Raw genomic sequence first — 22,371 nt, 5'->3', positions numbered from 1 at the left:
CTCTACTTCCCATCAGCAGGCAACCATCCCCAGGACAGCAGGGCTCCATCCCACAAAACAGTGGCTTGGGAAGACAAACCCCATCACTCCAAACGTCCTCTCCTTCTTTCTTCCTCCCCAGCTTTACATGACACCATATGGTCTGGGATATCCTTTGGGTCAGTCAGGGTCAGCTGTCTGGCTGCGTCCCCTCCCAGCTCCTTGTGCACCCCCAGCCCCCTCGCTGGTGGGGTGGGGTGAGGAGCAGAAAAGGCCTTGGCTCTGTGTGGGCACTGCTCAGCAGTAGCAAAACCATCCCTGTGTTACCAACACTTTCCAGAACAAATCCAACACACAGCCCTGCACCAGCTACTATAAAAAAATTTATCCTCACCAAAACCAGTACAATAGGTAATTCCTCTCTCAGTGTCCTGATCACCATAAGGTTTTCCATTCTTTAATTAATGGACATAAGTTTTAGATTGCCATTGGACCCCCATGTAAGGGGCATGTTTAATTCATTAGTGTAAATGGAGATTGTAATTACCAAACCTGTTTCCTTTCTCTTCTTAGGTTTTGTTCTTTTTATTTTGCTTAGAGTTTTTTATCCCCTCAGATATCTGAAGTTTAGCTACCAATTAATGTCCTGATAACCTTTCTCTTTTTAGAGGGGCAGCTCTGTTTATGCAGTTTGCCTAGAGATTTGTTTACAACTAAACAAATGGCATACAGAATTGTTTCAACAGAATGGCAAAGCAATTCAAACATTTCATTACAGTCAGCCATTTCAGAGTGTCTACATGACTACTACACCACTAGCTATGTAGCTCAAAGTTAATCGGCCTTGCAGGATCAACAGTGTCTATAAAAAGTCAAGAAAATAAGAGGACAGATTTTGGTGCACAGCTACCCCAAAGCTTGATGCAATCTCTGAACTACTTCCCCTGAAACTTTGTAAAATTGCTGTAATATGAGCTCTGGGGTATTTTTACAGAAAATCTTTTTATGTTATGTTATGTATGTTAAATGGCCTTCCTATATACATAGAACCATAGAATCATTTCATTTGGAAAAGACCCTAAGATTATAAAGTCCGGTTATTAACCCAGCACTACCACATCCACCAGTAAACAGTGTCCCTAAGTGCTTCAACTACATGTCTTTTAAATCCCTTCTCAGATGGTGTCTCCACCACTGCCCTGGGCAGCCTCTTCCAGACCTTGACAACCCATTTTGTGAAGAAATGTTTCCTAAAATCCAATCTAAACCTGCCCTGGTGTAACTTGAGGTTGTTTCCTCTTGTCCTATTGCTTGTTACCTGGGAGAACAGAGCAGTCCCCACCATATACTGCAGCCTTGTTTCAGGCAGTTGTAGAGAGCAATAAGGTGCCCCCTGAGCCTCCTTTTCTCCAGGCTAAGCACCCCCAGCTTGCTCAGCTGCTCCTCATCAGACCTGTGCTCCAGACCCTTCCTCAGCTCCACTGTCCTTCTCTGGACACGCTCCAGCAGCTCAATGTCCTTCTTGTACTGAGGGGCCCAAAACTGAACAGGATTGAAGGTGTGCCTCACCCGTGCCCTGTACAGGGGGACAATCAATTCCCTGGTCATGCTGGCCACACTATTGCTGGTACTGCCCAGGATGGCACTGTCCTTCTTGGCCATCTGATTACACTTGAATGTTTCCTGCCATCCCCTGCCTGTACTGAGATGGCAACCTGAAGGACCTCACTAGCAAATTGTCCCTCTGCCATTGGTGTGCTGCCCCCAGTTTTATCTCCAGCCAGCTTTGTTTTATCCCCTTTCTCTAGTCTCAAACCTAGTTTCATACTGTGTGCAACAGTGGTAGCAATGAGGAGAGTTTGAGAAGACTTTTTGGTGGCACTCTTTTCTAGATACTTCCCATTGAAAAGCCAAGTGCCACAATCACACATCAAATGTGCATACTTCTTGAGGAGATAGAAATTTTTAAATGCTCCTGCTGCATCTATCACAACCTTCCCAAATTCAACAATAATTGCATACCCCTGAGTTACAAGATCTGCTTAATAGCAAATAAATGTTACAAAGTAAAATCTTGGGTTATCTATCCTACTTGTTTTTCTAGTCATTAGGATTTGTGCTTTCAGGTTCTTCTGCAATAATCATAAGGATTAGATCATGGGGTTTTTTTCATGAAAAGTTGTTTTCTCCAGAGCTGAGAAGATGATGCCATGAGGGAAGTAAATATGTCAAAAATGCAGGCTAAGATCCTGTATGTTGCTCTCACTCTGATAATAAAGGCTGGAAGGGAATACCTCAGGATAACTTTTCCTATCAGAAAATGCTTATTTGTCAAAATGAATTTGTTTATGGGGGAGGGTTGAGCTTGAGAGATTTCTCAGGAGAAGCATAAACAGCTATCAAAATTGTCTAAATGACAAATTCCAGAATGTCCTTAAACAAAAATGAATTTTGGATTTTCAGCTTTCTCAAGTTAAGTGTAAACTAGGGATTGAAAACCGGAAAAGAAAAATAAGGAATCAAAATCGACATGGAGTTTAATTTAGAAGTTAATTGGAAATTTTTGGTCTGAACAGATCTAGTTTTTGAACTGTTGCTTTGTGGCATATTGACAGATTTTTGTTTTCCTGCTCAAGTTAAGAAAGGACAGAATATTTTTTGCTAGCCCTGTGTTAGAACAGGTGCGCAGCTTCCCACACAACTCTGACAGTAAAATCAAGATGTCAAAAACTGATACACTAATATTTTATATGCAGCAAATATTTTTTTTTCCGCAGCCTTATAAGTTCTATTTTTAGTTTTTCAAGAATACAGAGCACAAATACATTTTTCAAGTTTCTCCTCCCCAAGTGCATAGAAGAATCAGGCCATGCTATGGGATGAGTGCTGTGACATGAGGCTGCTGCACCAGCACTTTTTTGCTCAGGCTTTCAGGCACCTTGTGGACAGGACCCATGATAAGACTGTCCTTGTCATCACAACCAAATCTGCCCAGATCTGGACAGATCTGTTCCTGCATTCCCACACTGGGACCTGTTTGTCCTTAGGGGAGCTCAGTGCCCAGGACATGGGTGACCAGCACATGCTTTGGTCCACAATGATGAGGTCTGAGCTTAAAGAAATTGAAGGTATGTGGAGGGGAGAGCAGGAGAAGCAGGTATTCATGTTTTGCAAGACCCATTGTTAAACATGAATATTTTAGTGATTGTACACTTCATGGCACAGAGCTTTCCTGCCAGCTTCAGCAATCCTGATGGATTGAACTGACATTTCCATTACATGTGTCTGCATTAAGCACTCTTTTTCTTTGCCCTCAAATGAATTTACTGTGAAATGTGTTGGCAGGGTTACTGTAGCTGAAAAAAACCTCTGTGATGTGAAATGTACTTTTCTGTCAAAAAAGTTGTCACTGCCTCCTGGCAAATTAGTATTTTCCCCTCTGTTTTCTCAGCTCCACACCTTCCTCTCATGTTTTCAGGTTGTTTGTTTTGGTGGTTTTTTGTTCTGGGTATTCCAACACCTCTCCCAAAAAAGAACAAACTCCTGTTGCAAATGCTTTGGAAGTCAGTTTTCTGGGACGTATTAAAAAAAAAACCTGTATTGGATATTTCCAGACATGTTACATATTTTTCAACAGTTCAGCATCCATGCTCTGTATTCTTTCTAGCATTTTTGAAGTGCTTGGGAAATTATTCCTGCACCAATGCTGACCTTCACTGTTTTACTTTGTTCTCCTGACCACCTGGTCCACAATATGTACATCAAAGCTCTTCATTTGAGATAAGAAGGATTTGGAGGCGGGCTATCTTAGCACTAGGCAACAAAATAATCAAATGAGCCTTTTCATTTCTCTCATACCCCCCTAGCCTCTCTGTTTCAAAGACACTCCAAAAACAATCTGTACATTGAGTGAACAGAAGTGTTTTTATTACAGAAATCCTCCCTCTTCCACATGGATTGTCACAAGGGCTTTTTGGACATCTGCCCAATCGCAACATTTTGGCCTGTAGGAAAACAAGCAACAGATAGTGTGTTTGTTTGGCTCCTGATTCTCCAGTCATCTGGAACGGCGTTTTTTGCCACTTGCATCCATAATTTCTTTTCCAACCAGTTCTTCAAAACATTAATTTAGGCTCATGGGAATAAAGAAAAAATATTCAGAGATGCATATTTAATTATTTAATTTCTTTTCTGTCTTCAGATGGTTTCAACAACGCTTATTGAGCTTAGCAAAATGAAAGTCAAGCCTTTGCACTTCCAGCTTGAAGCAGAGCAATCACCAAGAAAAATTCCAGTTACATCCAGACACTTAAGACTCCTGGGAGCTAATATTAGTTAAACTTCCCCTTCATACATTTTTTTGCCTTGCAATTGCTATCGTGTGCCAAATCCACACCATATTGCTCAGGGATTGTAGCAGGTGTGTCCTCTGGAGCTAAGTGAAGGCTCATCAAATGCTCTGAAGTTAAGGGAGGGAGTGATGTTAATCCCAAGCAGATCTAGGAGTTACCTAACCTCATAATTTTTTCCTCCAGCAGATTAACTTTTGCCTGCTATTCCTCATAGCTGTGCAATCAAAAATCAAGGAAGACTTTGAAATATACTGGCAAGTAAATGCAGGAATGATGTCCCAAATGGCTGGTTTTCCATCACATTCTCTTTCGTGCTAGTGGTCCCTCTTCTGTATAAGACAATAATTTATCACTGGTAGCCAGCAGTTTTCTCACCATTCATGGACTTTTTTAAAGGTGTTTGTAAAAAGTACCCAAGCAAAATACCTCTCGTGCCTGTACACTTATTTTCACTATAATGTACCTTGCAGGTAGTATGAAGTCTAATTATAAATACCACTGTAAAAGATTATGTGACTTTACACTGGTTTAATACTCAAACTGCAGCTTCTTATGAAAGATGCCAGGAAACTCTGGACTGAGGTGGAAATCCATGGAAAAAGCAGTGTATATGTCCAGAGCCTCTTCTGTGAGCACCAGCTAAATGCCTGAGCTGTCCATCCTGGATATCCTGGTATTCTGGTACATAGCTCTAAATTTAGTCTTCAGCCTACAGGCCCTTTGAGAGTCCTCAGGGATAGAAGTATTGGGGCTGAGGTGTTCCGAGCTGACTGTAGGAGTGGATAACACTACCCACTTGGCTGGAGCATCTCAGCCTCCAGGTGTGTTGCTGTTGCTGTACTTCTGCACACCTTCAAACAGTGCTTGGTTTCTGCTGATGAAGGGCAGACATGAAGCTGGCTTTGATTTGGGCCATTTGCTCACTGCCAACGTTTCTGTTTCAGAACTGGGAAAGCACAGGATTTGGCTCTGGCTGGAGGTGGAAAGGCCAGATTTTGGCACATGGCTCATTGTAGGACCATTAAGATTTCTGCTTTTCACACAAAGCAGAAGCTCATCATTTTGTCCAGACTGCTGCAGTGCCAGCCACTGTGGCATCCTCCTGTGGGCCTTCTCCTGGGCAATCCTGCTTGAGAGATCAGATAATCTTATTTATGTTTCTCTTCCCTTGCAGATGTCAACAGTTGGCTGCTCACCTTTGGGTTCCAGCTGCACAATGTCATCCCCGGCTACCCCAAGCCAGACATGGATGCCATGGAGCCATCCTATGAGCTAATCCACACACAGATGAAAACCCAAGAATGGGACAACAGCAAGGTGATTCATGTAACTCCATACTGTATCTCATGCCCTTATCAGCAAACCACCCATTTTCAATGTTGGTTGAAAAAGCTCTACCAGCATGTTGTGAGAGGAAGAGCAAGTCAAACCCCATTCCAGTATTGAAATCTGACCAAATAATCACATATTAAGTTCCCTACTGTAATGGGGGTTTTTCCTGTGATATTTTCTGGTCGTTGCTCAGTGAAGTGGCGTGTTACTGTTTCTTTCTTCCATTGTCACATATTGCAGGCTAAATTCAAGGCCTTTGTACCCAGGATTTTTAGAAGTTAAAAAAAAGTGAATCTTGATAGAGAATTAGTTTATAAAGTTTGGGAGTTTTTGTTCTAGAAACCTATTCATTTTGGTTTATAATATCTTAAACAAGAAGTCACACTACTTGCATAGGAAGTTCTTTTGTATTGCAGAGAGTCTTTCCAGAAATAATTTTTTTATTATATTAAACTTTCATTTTACCTGACCAGGTTAAATCCCATGTAACTGTGTCCTGCTTTTAAAAACAGGCTTGTTTCCCAAGGCATTGTGGTAGATGCTGGTGCAAAATTCAGTGATAAAATTGGCAAGAAAAATTTTTACAGCCTAATCATTTCCCCATCTTCTTATTGGTACTTACTCAACTGAAAGACAGAGGCAGCACTATTAAAAGTTAGAACACGGGGTCAGGATTTGAGAGCCCTAGGTTAAGCCCCAGCCCTACTGCTTATCAGTGTATGACCTCAAAAGTCACTTACCTCTCAGGATTCTCTTCCATTTCATAGCCTGATTGTATTCTGGGGAGGCTTTCATCTGTTTAGTCTGAATCCTCTTTAGTCTGAACTCCCACTTGCTGTTGCTGGTTGTTTGAACATTGCAAGAGCAGTGAGGCACCAACATGACTGGGGAGATCAGGACATGGTCTCCACATTTCTGCTAATAATATGATAACAGTAGGCAATGGAATTGATTCCATCTGCCCTCCTAGTCTCTCTACCTATGGCTTCACTGAAATCTTGATGACCTGCAGCAAGATTCTTGAGGTATGCATCTTAAACCAGGAGGTCACGTTTCCTGAACCACAAAAGGTATCAGTCAAAGGTACAAACAAATTACTGTAGATTGATAGTAGTCAAATGTCAGTCCATCATTGGTACTCAGCCTCACAGCCGTGCTGAAGACAAGTTAAAATGCACCAGCTTCAACTTCAGCAAGAAATTTATTTGAAGTGTCACTTAATAATATTGGTAGAACTAAAAAAATTACCATCGCTGGGTTGATACTTGAAAACTTTAACAGTGCAGTAACTCAGTTGTGGTTTGGAGCACAGAGACTCCCTTTTTGTTTCTTATTTCCTTGGATTAAACAATAACATGCTAATGGAAGCTATCTCTCTAATGAGAGAGACCCTCAGGATTTTTTCTCCCCTCTGCTGGGACACAGTCTCCCTGGGCAAAGCTGTACCAGGAGTAGGCAAACAGGAAGGACTCACCCAGAGACTACACAGAAGACCATCTCTGTATTGGTATGTGCTGTAGATAATAACTCTCACAGAGCCACCACAGAAATTATTATTATTGGTAATATTATATTATTGTTTTATCATTATTTCATTATGTGTATTATAGTATGTAATATATATATAACTTTTTCATGTATATTATACTATCATTATTTGACTTATTGAATAGCCAAGTAACTTGAGTGACAGCTTGAGGTGATGACTGACCCTTGTTCGTACAGGCAGATGAGCTGGAAATAAAATCAAGGAGAACCCTCCCTTCTGTCCACCTATTTTAGGTGAATCTGCTTTAATGAGCAATAAGAAGAAAAGGAAATCTCCATGGCCCACACAGATTTTTAAAAGCCAGAAGCTGCAGTGAGGGCTATGCAGGGCCCTGCTCATTAAAAGAGGGCTTTATACAGCTGTCCTGCTTCCAGATGAGTCCCTTTGCACTCAGATGTTGAAAATGGAATTTAACCATTGCAGGCTGTTTCATATTCTTCCCCTGTTATGACAGCAACAAAACATGAGCATTTTTATTTCAGTCTACAGTTGCAGGATCGTGCTGTGAGAGCAAGGGGTTCCTCAATGCTGTAGAGCAGGATTCCCTTGCTTTCTGTCGCACCCAGCATATTGTAGGCATATATTTGCATATTCCAAATTCATTCACATATGATGCCTGAATACATGATCCATTTTCTCCTACGCCTATCCATACATCCAACACTGATGCTTCCATGAAGTTCTGTTCACTCCCAACCCTTCGAGGCATCAATACACACTCCCAAATACAGTCCAGTCCTCCTTGTCACTGATTGTCTCTGTATTTATTGGTGAAGCATTTAGAAGAAAATAAAAACTTTTGAAAATTTCACATAGGAAGTGACAAAATTAAACCAAGGTAAATGAAAGCACAGGAAACATTTTCAGTTAATAAGACTGATCAAATTGTAAAATGGTATTGCAGAGCATACAGAGTAAGCTCTAGATCTTTTATCATTTAAAAGTAGCCAGGACAAGGCATTGATCACTGAATGATGTACCACAACTTTCTCATCTCCATGTCTTCTGATTCCTAATTTCTCTGGGTCACTTACTCCTTGTGATAGACAAAAGTATATTTGAGCTACTCCACTGGCATTGCTGATAAAAGTTGGCCCAGCAGATTAAGTCTGTTATTTTATCAGAGAGAAACTACTAGCAGGAGCACAATAACAACGCAACTAACACCCATAAATGGCTGCTTCATCTCTCTTCAGAGTGCATAACCAGAGGGCCCTAGCATCTCCTTCCAAAACATTTTTGGTATTCACCTTGCCAGTCTGGAAGACAGGAGAGATAATTCTGACTTTGAGCATCCGCCACGTCAAAAACAGCCAGCATGTCATAAGCCTTGCACTAACCCCCTAAAGCTCTGAAGTGACATTTAAAATCCAATACTCCATTGTGCAGCACTTCCCCCTCCTCCCCACGACTGTGAAGCTGTCACTAAATTGTTTGTTGAACAAGTTCAGTGTTATTGGCCACTGGGGGACTCTGGGTGACCTCTGGCATATTGTGGAACTGCGGCACCTGAATCCAATTTCTCTTCTGTTTTTTTGTTGTTTTTTTTTTTTTTTTCTCCCCTTCCTTGTTTTGTCTCGTTGAGCTGTCAGGTAATTGTTGGAGCCAGAACAACTCTATTTCCAGGGAGGGGTGTTTTGGAGTCAGCACTTGTATCATTATCTACATCCTGTTATAACTACCATTCTCTCCATCCCATGGGCACTGTCTCCAGGAAGGGTCCTGTTTTCTGCAGTGCCTGTTACAGGCTTTGCTGGAGAAGTAGTTTTTGGCATCCCCTCTGGAGCAGCATTTTAAAGGCAAGGGCTGCTCTGGGATGCTCAGCCAGGACGTGAGCTATAAGGCTGTGTTTTCTGGCAGAGCTTCTTCCAAGGACAATCTGTTTCAGGGACTGGCTCTGCCAGTGTTCATCATTCAGGGAAGGTATCCTGACATTGCAGTTGCTTTGGCCTGGGCTTGGACTGCCACACTGTCTGCATGTCTGTCCATCAGCTCCCAGTTATGTTTTACAAATGCAGTGGTCAGTTTTCAAAGAATCCAATGCAGGGAAAAGAGTTGAAGTCTCAAAAACATTAAGCTCTTGGGGCTTTATGAAAATAGATGAGAAATCTATAAAGTGATGAGCAAGAGGAAGAGGCAAATCCTCTTACTTCTCCACACTTGAAATCTGTTTAATGAACTCAACCTCGTTATCCCCATACAGTCATATGCAGTGGTGGGGTAGAGGAGTGACCTGCCCTCTAAGCCTGAGTTAGTGCTCCTGTTTGGCTCATTCCCAGCCAGCCAGCCAGCATCCAGAGCACTGGCCTTGCTGGCTCACCTCTGCTGCCCCACACGTCACCTCTTGGACAACCCAAGAGCCTGCAGTGCAGCCATGCTGGTGGGCACATCCGAACAGAGACTTGTCTCCAGGTTATGGCCACATGGAATATAGGGAGGAGCTGATGGCTGAACAATGGCTTTGTTAACAGAGAGCTACAGGGTAAATAAAAAGAGGGCTTATAAAAAAGAGGGAGAGCAACTTTTTGCACTGGCAAATAGGGATAGGTCAAAGGGGAACAGTTTTTAATTAAAACAGTAGAGGTATAGATTAGATGTTAGGAAGAAATTCTGTACCCAGAGAGCAGTGAGGCACTGGCACAGGTTGCCCAGACAAGATGTGGATACCCCATCCCTGGGATTGTTCAAGGCCAGGTTGGATGGGGCTTTGGGCAGCCTGGTCTAGTGGGAGCATCGTGGTGGGAGGGTTAGAAGAAGATCATCTTTTAGGTCCCTTACAGACCAAGCCTTTCTGTGATTCTGTGATAGATAGGAAGGAGTTAAAAATGAATCATATATCAGAGAAATCATAACTTCCAAACCTATTGGAAAAAGTGGCTTTCTGCGTTGTAAGCCATATGGTGGTAAGAGAAACACCTATCTGTCTATAATGGCACAAGGATAGAAAGAAACTTGGAAACATGTTCACGTATTTCACATCTTGGATCCTTGATGGGAAATTAAAGCTTTCAGTCTCACACTGGAAGGCAGTATTTAAAAACAACAGATGATAGGATCTGGCGATGGTATTTCAAATCCTCAAGAGGTGCTGGCAAAATGCAAGAGGCTATTCAGAGATCCTGGTAATGTGCCGCTCTCCTGAGCTTTGTGCAGCAGAGAACAAATGGTGAAGGTCGTTCTCTTCTCTCCAAAGGGTTGTTACTAGATAAAGTGAAATGTCACCTAAGGACATCTGATTAAAAAAGACTGTGAGAAAAAACAAATCCAGCATATTTGTCACTCACATCGAGCAACAAATATTGAAATAAAATAGCGATAAATTCCCTTCTTTCTTCTGTAAAACCGGTTTATAGATGCCTTGGTTTACAGTTGCTAAAAGCAGTAGCAATTTTTAGAGAATAGCACATGCCACTGCAGCTTTGGATGGAAATTTTCTGTTTCTTTTCCTTGCCAGTTCATTGACATGAGTTCTAAGATTGAACAGAAATGGTAATTTCAAAGTCAGGGATACATTGCTTCTTTGAACTACGTACAATCTGTTTGCCTCCACCCTCTTTATAGTCTGGCTGTGCTCTGGTTTGCTTGAATTTGTTGGTTGGGGTTTTTTTTCTGTTGGATGTGTTTGCTTTTCCTTTTAACAGAATGCTGTTCCCAAATACATTCTTTTATCAAATAAATGCACTCAAAAAGTCATTTCAAAGTCATCCTGGGCTTGTTTTTAAGGTAACAGAGATGCATTTGGTTATTGAAATTGTTGATAGCTAATAGTTAAATTTGAGCAGCCTGGTGTAGTGGAAGTTGCCCCTGCCTGTGGCAGGAGGTTTGGAACTAGATGGTCTTTAAGGTTCCTTCCAGCCCAAACCAGTCTGTGATTTTAACTGAAGGTGAATGTTCAGCATTACAGCTTTGCACATCTCATTTCCTACTTCCTTATGTGAAAAAAAGGTGGGGAGAGCCCAGAAGTAACCAGTCCTCAATAGAAAACCCTTTTTTGATTGTGCTCTTGTTCTTGATTAAGACACCTGAAGGTAGGTCTCTGCCTGTGAATTTTGATATTATGGTGGTGTCCAGATCCACTGGTTTGTTGGGGCAACCTAATTTGGAGACATTAATAGAGGATCTTTACCTAATAATTTGCTCATAATCGAGAACATACTAGAGTTCCTGCAGCTCATCAAGAATAAGGTGATGAAGACAAAATTGAAGGGGAACAGGGGCAATTTCTGATAGGAATTATTCGTCCATGCCCAGTACTGCCTGACCTCCCCGAGCTCCCTTCTCCAAGGTGATAATCAGTAGATGGTGCAATTAATTCCAGGGACTCTTTATCACTCCCCTGCTGGTAAACAAGGTGATGTATATGTATATGGTGATACATAAGTGATCACAGGACATAGCAGTGTAGCCAGAAAACCTGATTTACATCCTTGAGTGAGCAGTGATTTGGTATGAGCGCTGAGAGATGCCTTTTCCCATCACTGGTAAATGTTGCTGAGGCAAGTTGGAAAGGCAGCATGACATACAAAGTGGCTAAGGGACCACCTAGAGTCAACCCATATGAGATACACCGGAGAAGAACTCTCCATTTCAACTTCTTTGAAGAGGAAGTAGCTAATTACCAAGGCTATGCAGTGTGCACTTGTTTAGAACAGTAAGTGTTTTATGAAGCCTAGAAGACTAATTGTTCCATGTCCATCATCACTGACATCTACATTAATTACGTCCATTTTTTGCATAATTAGAGCACTTGTGCAATTGGCAGAGAAGCTGGGCTTGGCTCCCTACCAGTCTGTTAATTATATTGCTCTCTAGGGGACGTGTGAGATGCCCCACAGGCAGGATGGAGAAAACCAGAAAGAGCTCCTTTTTCATAGGAAACTGGTTCCTGCTCCACCTGCTATGCTGTCAATCAAAAAGGGAAATGGAGAAGGTACACCAGCCTGCTCAGCACTTTGAACAAAAGTAATTTCTGGGAATTTTAATGTTCTACAACCTAAAATGTGCTTTTGAAGTTGTATTCCTCTATTCCCTTATAGTTTTCCCTTTTAACAGTCAAAACTGCTCATAACTTCTTAGTAAGTGGCAATGTGGCAATGCTCAACCCCTTTTTTTTTTTTTTTAATACTTTATGACTCTTCCCTGGAAATGGCTGCTGGAATTTATAAAGTTAGAAAGTTTTTAAGAAATGGTTAAAAAAAAAAGTATAGGCCTCAGAGTGATTTTATGCTCTAGAATGCCGCCAGAAGAGTTTCAGCAGGTATATTTTTACCCCAATTAGCTTCAGCAGTGGCATTGAGACAATTACATCAAGTTAGATGCTGGCTGAGCAAACAAGCTAATGCCACATCCTCTGCAATCAGTGATATGTTAACCAATGTTGATAGTATTAGACATGCTACTCTTCAAAACAGAGCAGCCATTGATTTTCTTTTACTAGCAAAAAAGCATAGTTGTAAAGAATTTGAAAGATTGTGTTGTATGAATTTGTCCGATCATTCTGAATCCATTCACAAAAGCATTCAAAAATTGAAGAATCTGATAGCCCAAATTAAAGAAGATAGAAGTTCCTAGCTAAATGATTTGTTTCAAAATTAGAGTTTTGCACCTTAGCTAAAGCAACTTTGCAAGATAGGTCTTTATGTATTAAGTGTTCTAATACTAATATTGATAGTAGTACCTTGTCCTTGTATACTTTGTTGTGTTTAGTGAATGATGAACAAAACAGTCTGAGAAGTTTTTGTCATACAAGCAAGAGAGTTAAGAAGTAGAAGTACAGAGAGTGTTCGAAATCTCACGAAAGCAGTAGACGGAAGTATAAACATGAACGAAAGTTTTGAATTAGGACCTTAGAATCGACCAGAGTTTTTCGAACAATGACTTGTGACTGTTGCCAAACATGATTCATATCTCTTTCAAAGATTGAGCCTTCACAGCATTAAGTTGCTGTGCCATAATATAGCAATGCTTCAGTTTAGTGCAAATAAGTCTCCAACAGATAATAAGCAGAAATTTTGCAATAGAGCTATGAAACGCAAGTAGCAAGCGACAAGAAAATAAAAGCTTCTAAGTCAAACAGAGAGGGGGAAATGCTGGAATCCATAAAGTTAGAAAGTTTTTAAGAAATGGTTAAAAAGAAAGTATAGGCCTCAGGTTGAAGTTTTGTTAGCATTGCAGATACAGCAGAAAAGTTTCCCAAGCAAGCAGAAAAGTTTCCCAAGCAGTAGACGTGACAAACAACAATAGGCCTCTGTAGAATTGGCTTTAAGATGGCAACAAAGTTATTTAATGTATATGTTTAGAAGGTTAGCATGAATAGAGCTCTGTTCTTTGTCTCTTATGAACCAGTCTTTGTTTTAACTACCATTACGTGTGTTTTATAAGATTGGATAGAATGCTTGTCAATATGTGTTGTTCTATGTATGATTGGCTGAAATCTAGACTGAGATAGTTTTATGTCATTCTGTATCACCCCACCTTCTCTGGGCATTCTCTGTGGATCAGCGAGCTGTTAACATCATGTCTCCATTGTATGTCTTGAGACTGATGTGCTGGAAATAAAAGCAAAAAGCTCTTCACTGGTCTAGTTCTGTCCAGTGTTGTCCATATTTGGACGTAACTGCCACAGCAAGTGGATTCCTTTTTTAAAACCTGGGTTCCTGACACAATTGGACCTCTATCTACCCTTTGACCCCATAATGGCCACCATGGAAATTAGGTTTTATTTCACTTCCCTTGTTATATTACTAACTCTTGTGTGAGAGGTCCACACTGAAATGCCTGCATCATCTGAATTGTCTTCTTGCACCCAGGATGTGAATCTCTAGTTCATGGACAGTTTAGGGCAATATTCTTCATGGGTGTTTAATTTCCTCAAAATAATTGGAATGGAGTAAACTTTGTAGCCTATTTTTAATCCTGTGTGTCATTACATTATTGAACTGAGCCGTTGGCAGTGCCAGGAGAGTTTTGTCATAGAATCCTCTTGCTTTTGTGAAATTTGAGCAAATAATTGTTCATGAACAGGAGTCTGTAAGTCAGCACTGCCATGAATTGATGGGAGCATTTCCAGAACATTCTGCAGTAATGATGAGCTGCTGACTCACTGTGTGCTTGCTCCATTATACCCTAACAGCAAAAGTGCCTTTGTATTGCACTGGACTGCAAATGATCTGGGCTGTTGTCTCTCAATTTTTGCTTCAAAATAAGCTAAAACTTGAGCATCAGATGTGGTTGGCTTTAACTCAGGGAGCCTGGCAAATTGTAGGGGGTTTCCAGGAAATAAGTTTTGGATATAATGCCTTCCTTGAGTTTTGAACAACCTGCTTTAGGCAGGCTGAAATGGAATATCAAGAGGTTATGGCCACTCTGAGGGTCATACAGGTTATGCAGGGCAAGGAGCACAAGGAGTTACAATGTGGAGTTAAAATAGAAGAAACTTTTAGAAATACTTCCACATTTCACAGAAAAGCTGAAAGCATTTGGTAAAGCATCATGGCCACAAGACAAATTGTTTCTTATATGCAGAAGAACACTGAAACACAACCTAATTATGCATCCAAACTCAACGCCCACACCACTGAGGCAAAAAAATAATTTTCTACCTTTACATCCTTCAATCTATGAGATTAAATACAGTTCAGGTTTCAGAAACAATGAGCATTAGGAGGGGACAACATTTCTCTCCCATGAAAAGGAATTAAAATTTTGAAAAAATGTGATAAGGGGGAAAAAATAATGGAGCTCTTCATTACATGTCTCCAGTATGTTCTCCTGCTCTCCAGCATCCTAATAATGCTTTTGGGACATCAGATTTCTCTTTCTAATATGTCGTTCTGTTCTTTCTCTCCCTGCTCAGTCCATTTTGGGGGTCCAGTGTGAAGTGCAGAAGCAGCTGAAGGCTTTTGTCACCCTGGAGCGCTTTGAACAGATCTACAGCTCCAGCATCGCTGGATGCCGGCACGTCAAGAAGAACAAGAACTTTGCTTCTGGAGGCTCCATCTTTGGCAAGGGCGTCAAGTTCGCCATGAAAGACGGGCGTGTGGCCACGGACATCATCAGCGTGGCCAATGAGGATGGACGGAGGATCGCAGCCATCCTGAACAATGCCCACTACCTGGAGAACTTGCACTTCACCATCGACGGGGTGGACACACACTATTTCATCAAGCAGGGGCCGTCGGAGGGCGACCTGTCCATCCTGGGCCTCAGCGGCGGGCGGAGGACCCTGGAGAACGGCGTGAATGTGACAGTGTCCCAGATCAACACAGTGCTGAGTGGGAGGACTAGACGCTACACGGACATCCAGCTCCAGTACGGTGCACTGTGTCTAAACACGCGCTACGGGACCACCTTGGACGAGGAGAAGGCACGCGTCCTGGAGCTGGCCCGACAGCGCGCCGTCACCCAAGCTTGGTCCCGGGAACAGCAGAGACTGCGGGATGGGGAGGAGGGTATTCGCTCGTGGACAGAAGGGGAGAAGCAACAAGTGCTAAACACGGGCCGGGTACAGGGCTACGATGGCTATTTTGTGATCTCAGTGGAGCAGTACCCTGAACTCTCAGACAGCGCCAACAACATCCACTTCATGAGACAGAGCGAAATGGGCAGAAGGTGACAGAGAGGGTCAATGCGGTGACTTCTTGCCAAAGACAGCTACTCTTTTGTGGCCACTTACCTGACTGTGTTGTACTCAATCCTTTTTCTAAACTGAACAAGGTGGGGTGGGAGGAAAATAGAAAGAGAAGGAATAATACGGTTGCACTGTAACTCATGCAACATACTTTTTTCCCGCTTTAATTTGGCCTTCATGCGTTTTTTGCAATGAACAGAAGGTATATTTTGCCGTAGTGTGATCACAGTGAAATTTACTGTCTCTTGTCCTTTTTTCTGTTTGTTTGTTTTGGGTTTTTTTGTTTCTTTTCCCCCTCTTTGTGAGGAATTTGAAGTGGGGAGTCGTCAACGTAAGTCCTTAGGTGTAAGTGCGAAATGGGTGTCTGTGCTAACTTGTGTCATCCTAATCCTTTCTGATTTGGGGCAGGGACATAGCCTTCCACCTGGAGCAGGGGGAGCCCATGGCATGCCAGAGAGCTCTTCCCAGAAAGAAAGGAGATGGAAGACAACGCTGATTCTGATACTCTGAAAGTGACCGTCCAAATCATGTGCCTCAAAAGGGACCTTACAAGTAGTTTTCACGTTTCACTTGGGACATAAAGTGTTTCTTTGGGGGCTCCTGCTGAGCAGAAGTAGATTATAGAGACAAAGGAACTGATTATATTACCTTGCAAGATGATTCTCTTCCTTCCTGAACTGGAATAAAAAAACAGAAAAAATTGGTCTTTTTTCATTATGAGAGTAGATACTTTTTGGGGTTTTTTGTGTGTGCGCAAATCCTGGTTTTAGTTAAATAACCTAGCAAAAGCCAAGAAAAGGGACTCCTGCTCTATTGAGAAAAGCTAAAATAAATCCTCTCTCATACGTAGAGCTGTTCTATAGGTGGATTTAATGCACCCATGTTGTACATTTGCTAATGGCATAACTTCATTAAATGTATAGTGTTTCAGTACATGAGGCTACGTGTTTAACAGTCCACTGTGCTGTATCTAGGAAGCTGATTTGAATTTAAAAGTAGTTATAGTATCCCAGTGACATACCACTGAAAATTAGAGCCAAACCCTGCTTTTCCTGATTCTGGAGCTTGTATTTATTGGCTGGGAAATGCAGTTTGGAGTAGCATGCTGGCAAGTCGTTTATGACTATGGCAGATAAATGTCTCCTGGGGACTTTGGCAGCAGGGATTTTAAAATGTTTAATAAGTAGCAACAGCTTGTGCGTGGTGGGACAAGAAGGAGAATATGAAATCAACCCTCTCACTGTTTCTTACATGAGCTCAAATTTTAAGGAGAGCCCACTTGACTGTTAGCAGTGACGAGGGGGAGGTTCAGTGGAAATGCCCACTACAGAGAGGACCAAGTGCTTTAATAAGAAACTGCTGACAAAGTTGCTCAGCATGCTAATGTAATTTTTATTCACAAAACCTCTGTGCTCTGGTATTTGGAAGAGTCCTTGAAATTCAAGGGAGCAAGGAGATGAGCTCAGCATCCTCTTCCCTGCCTGAAACAGTCCTGTGCTGTTCCTGCAGGCAGAAGTGTTACCCCACCTCTCAATGGAGCTCTGGCTGGAGGTGGCCAACCCTGGTCCTAGATAGATGTCTCTATCACACTGATGCCTGCATATGTCCTGACTGTAAGAGCTCTCGTGTGTCTCTCTGGGAACAGCTCAGCCCTGATTTTTTAATTTTTTTTTTAATTCCATCCACTTTGGCTTTTCCCAGTTCTGCAGAGAGATAACCCAAGACAACTCCATGCCAAGGCTGTTTCCTTACTCAGAGTCCTACAATGCACCTGTGTACTCAGAGACAGCTCTTCTGCACTCATGCCACTACCACTGCCATCCTCCAACACAGACTGGCACCCGTCTGCAGGATCTGAGCCCAGATACAGCGGGGGCGTGTGTTGGCCATGCAGTCCTTGAGCAGTGAAACATTGGCAGCCCCGGTGCTCTCACGGCTTCTCCATAGCAGCCGGCTGCCAGCTCCGTCTGCCTTGCCTGTCTGTTCCCGGGTGCTTGCCAGGAGGAAGGTGATGGGATAGAAATTCCCCTAACAGACTGTTCCTCCTCCATTTCCGAATCCCTAATACCTTTGGCTGTGTGGCAATGACCAATGTTATGGGTTTGATTTTCTGCTTTTCTCTCCTGCTTGCAGCAAGGATGTTGATGCTGGTGCTGTGTCCCAGCGCTGTACTCTGAACCACCCCTTGCAGCACACAACCTTTATTACTTTGGCAAGAGTGAACCACAGGCAGCTGGAAAGGGTATCCAGTTCTGGCAGAGCCAGGTGGGAGAAGACGTGTTGGCCAGACCTGCTCCAGGCTTTTACAAGGGAGCAGTTGCTTTGGCTGCTGCCTGCCAGGGATGGTTAAAAGGCCATGGCATTCCCACCTGTATGGCTGGTATAAAGTGCTTGGCAAGCCTGGGTTGCCCTGAGGATGCACAGGTGGGGGTCAGGGGCAGTGTTAGCCAAACCAGCAGTAACCACCTACTCAAAGGAAGCAGCACCTTCTTGCCAGTGCTGTCCAGCTCCCTGCTTCCCTCTCTCCAAGTCACACTAGGGACAAATCCCTCTCAAAACCTCAAACTTGTGATGGCTGTGAGTGTCTCAAACAGCATGAATGGAATGAAAAGAGACCTGCAGGAGGCAGGGTCAAAAGGTATGAACCCCTGGTAAAAGACCCACAGAGCAGAGAGAGCTCATTGTGCCTCCCATTTACACTGCCCCATTCCAAGCAGCTCCGAAGAAAAGTGATGCTTCTGTATCCATCTGCATCCATGTGTTACAATGCTAAGAGGTGCAGTGCAAGAATAAATGGGCCATTTTTCCACGGAGTCAAGAAAAGAGATTGGAGTGTAAAATATTCCTACTGGAACCCTGCCAGCCTGAGATGGCACCTCTACAGCCTTACGCAGACTCTTCAGGTTATTACATGAGCTAATGACTTTGAGGAGTTCACCCATTTTTCAAGAGTCTCCCAGTCCCCCCATGCTTGTCCAGCATGCCCAGAGCCAGGAGCTCAGAGCTCTGTGCCATGGCCAAGGCAAGACCCTCGTGTTGCATTTTTCTGCATCCTCAAGCAGCACTGGGATGTGACTACACCTGTCTGCCTGCTGGGCCCATGACAGTCTTCTCCTGGGCCTGCAGCTCGTATGGAAACTATGGACATTGTGTCAAAAGGGGGGAAAATATAGCTATAAAAGTATATATATGTATATGTTGCTCCTTTCTATCAAAACAAAAATTTAATAGGGATGGCTGTCTAATACTGGGGAAAAACCTGTCCAAAGACAGCTAATACATTCCTGAATCCTCAGCCTCTGTGAAAGCTTTCCACCTCACCTAGATGGCAAAACATTTTCAGTCCTGAAGCACTAAATTTACCCATTCATTAGTGAAAAAATGCTTTTTCTACAGGATCCCAAGTGCATTTTCACTTTACTGATGGCCCTGTAGCTCCTTCCCAGCATTTTTGTTGTCTATTTTGCCTCCCCAAGGGACCATTCTGGTTGCCTGGCCCTTCTTGCTTTGTCTGTGTGCAGGCGTGAAGTAATTTAATGCTTCCATGAGAGTGGAAGGTCTTGGGTGCAAATCCCACAGCACTTAACTCCCTATCATAGGATCAGGGACTGGTTTGTGTTGGAAAGAACCTTAAAGATCATCCAGTTTCAACCACCTGCCATGGGCAGCAACACCTTTCACTAAAAGGTGAAAACCCCATCCAAGCTGGCCTTGAACCCTTCCAGGGATGGAATATGCAGAGTTTCTCTGGGCGACCTGTGCCAGTGCCTCACCACCCTCACAGGAAATAATTTCTTCACAATTCTTAATCTACTCTTTCTGTTTGAAGCCATGCCACATTGTCCTGTCACTCCATGCCCTTGTCAAAGTCCCTCTCCAGCTCTCTAGGAGCCCCTTAGGCACTGGAAGGGTCTCTAGGGGGTTCCCAGAGTCTTCTCCAGGCTGAGCAACACTGTGAGCATCTTAGCAGCCTCCCCCAGACTTGCTCCAACAGCTCAACATCTTTCTTGTGTTGGGGGCCCCAGAGCTGGATGCAGCACTCCAGGGGGGATCTGGTTTGGGCAGAGCAGGGGGCAGAATTTTGCCCTGCTGCCCACACTGCTGGTGATGCAGCGCAGGACACGTTTGGCTTTCTGAGCTGTGACTGCTCCCTGATGGGTCATGTTGAACTTCTCACCCAACAGCACCCCCATTTTTCTCCCTAGGTATGCACTCCATCCATTCTCTGCCCAGCCTGTATTTGTGCTTGGGATTGCCCCAGCTGAACTTATGAGGTTCACACTGGTCCACCACTCAGGCTTCTCAAGGGCCCTCTGGATGGCATCCCTTCCCTCCAGCATGCCAACAATTGCTCTAGATGCTGTTTCAAAGGCCCATTGAAAGGTGTGGCAGACCATCTCCTGGGGAAAATGTCACTGTGCTTTAAGTCTCATGTGCTTTAAGGTTTGATTTTTGAGAAGTCATTTTCGTTCTTGACTCCCAAAAAGAGGACTGAGCCCTCACCAAAAGGAGTTCCCCATCAAAATACAGAGGTGTAACTTCACTTACTTTCAACTCTGGTCTTGTCTCCAGTCCAAAGAGTAGTGAGAAGGATCCTGTCCAAATCTCACAGCTCAGAGGAGAAAATGCAGTGCTTTGGAGCAGAGGCTGCATCTCTCAGTGACAGCAATAAAGAGCAACAGCTCAAGTCTTCAGTAGCTGGAGCTGTTACTGAACCATGCTCCCTTTGAAGGAACGACAGTGATGAGACTTACTTGGTGTGGCATCCAAACACAAGCAGTGCCATGAGGACTCTGCAGCTGAAAAACATCGTGTGAACCCAGCCCAGAGGGAGAGGAGCAAGACCAATTAGGCATCATGAGAAATGCCACGTTTGTTTCCTCTGAGATCTTTATTTTATTTTATTTTTTCCCTTTCAACTGGAGATTGGCACTTGGAAAAATCATTAAGCAGCAGTGACCAGAGGGAGTCACGCAGCTCATCATATCTTTGTCGTCACAGCTATTGATCAGAGCCACAGTGAAAATGGGCCAACAATGCTAAACAACACCAGGCGAGAGCTGATGAGATGAAGGTCATTAAGAGCCCGGTGCTTGATTCAGGTTTAGAAGACACAGATGACTGGGAGCAGTCCCTGAGACACCATTTGGCCATAACTTAGGAACAGTGAGGGATTTCTGTAATATATCTGTAGTTGCTTTATTGAGTGTAGGGACTGGCATGAAATTCTGCTCAGTCTATTATACAGACAGTGTAACCAGAATAAATCAAAATTGTTAAAAAAAAAAAAATCTAATAAAGTACTTTTTCAGCTGTGACTTGTAAGTGTCACCGTGATGGATGGCAGCGCAATCCATTATGCAAAGACAAGGCTCTTAACATGAAATTTTAGAATTCAATTTTACGATTTACAGAGAGGGCCCCCCTCGTATTTACGGCACAGCAGTCTGTTTTGATTCAATCTCGGCGTAATTGAAACCAGGGCCAGGGATCATGGTTAGTCCTGTGGCTGCTTTTTAAAAGGGGAGGAGAAACGACTGCCTGTAACGTTAATAATGGAGCTAGGGAGATCGCTTTGCTTGTTAAATCTTACTCAGTTTATCTCCTTGCCCTGGTGGCACTGCCAGACCTGGTGAATATGAACACTGTGCCTCCATGCCAGGGATGAATTTGATGGGATAAAGTCTGGCTGCCATGTGGCCAGCAGCATCCTCCATCGCACGGTGAGCATGGCCTGGGGCATTTTTGCTCCTGTTGCTACAGTCCTCCACAGGACAAGCTAGTTTTTCAGTACCTCTTTTTATTATAATCACTCATTTTATTATGATCACTAAATAGTCCCCCGTTACACCAAAGAATTTCCATGAGTTTTGTAAAAATAAAAATATAACCCAAAGCCTTCTTGTGTTTGCTTTTTTTTTATTTTTTGGTTTATTTGTTTTGGGTTGGGTTTTTTTCCATCTCTTGAAAATATTTAAATAAAATTACTTGCGACTGTAGAGCAAACTTTAAACAGACACCTTGGGGGCACGGAGGGCCCTGTCCAGGACCCCCCTTCTCCCTCCTGGATGAAGGGCCATTGCACGTCCTGGGGGCCATTTCCTGTGGCAATTTTCCATCCTCTGCCACCCCAGTCAAAAACAACCCAGCCCACCCTAGGGAAATCTGTGTTTCTTTTGTACTCTCCTTTAATTACCATAAAACTTTGTGTTCCTGACCAAGTGTTACATAGCTCAGCTGTTAACTCCCATTCCAGAGGTCAGTGCTTTCTGGGGAGCATAGAAAACGACAAATGAAAATTAACTAAAAAAATATATACATATATATATAACTTTTTTTCCTTAGAGATGGAAATTGTTCAAGCAAACACTAAAACTTTCAAAAAAGAAAAATAAAATGTTTGGACAGTCGTAGATATTGTTGAAATAACCAATCAAAGAATCACACTTTTCTATAAAGTAAAATGTTTATTTTGTGAGAGGACTTCTAATGCAGCTCCAGCCGAGAAGAGGACTTTGTATCAAAGCTGC

At 42.9% G+C, this 22,371-nt stretch overlaps 1 protein-coding gene across 1 annotated transcript in view; it reads left to right on the top strand.

Annotated features, from left to right (window-relative positions):
* Nucleotides 1-16,686, top strand: part of TENM4 (teneurin transmembrane protein 4) — a 254,200-nt gene extending 237,514 nt beyond the window's left edge. Inside the window, exons 26-27 of the mRNA XM_059466032.1 lie at nucleotides 5,506-5,648; nucleotides 15,068-16,686. Of these exons, the coding sequence (XP_059322015.1) occupies nucleotides 5,506-5,648; nucleotides 15,068-15,826 (902 nt within the window). The 3' untranslated portion in view covers nucleotides 15,827-16,686. The remainder of the gene's footprint in view (nucleotides 1-5,505; nucleotides 5,649-15,067) is intronic.
* The last annotated feature ends 5,685 nt before the right edge of the window (nucleotides 16,687-22,371 follow it).

The sequence above is a fragment of the Ammospiza nelsoni genome, chromosome 2, assembly GCF_027579445.1.
Source record: "Ammospiza nelsoni isolate bAmmNel1 chromosome 2, bAmmNel1.pri, whole genome shotgun sequence".
NCBI classification, from domain to species: Eukaryota; Metazoa; Chordata; class Aves; order Passeriformes; family Passerellidae; genus Ammospiza; species Ammospiza nelsoni.
Note: the sequence above shows the minus strand (reverse complement) of the source record. Positions and strands in the feature narration are given on the sequence as shown.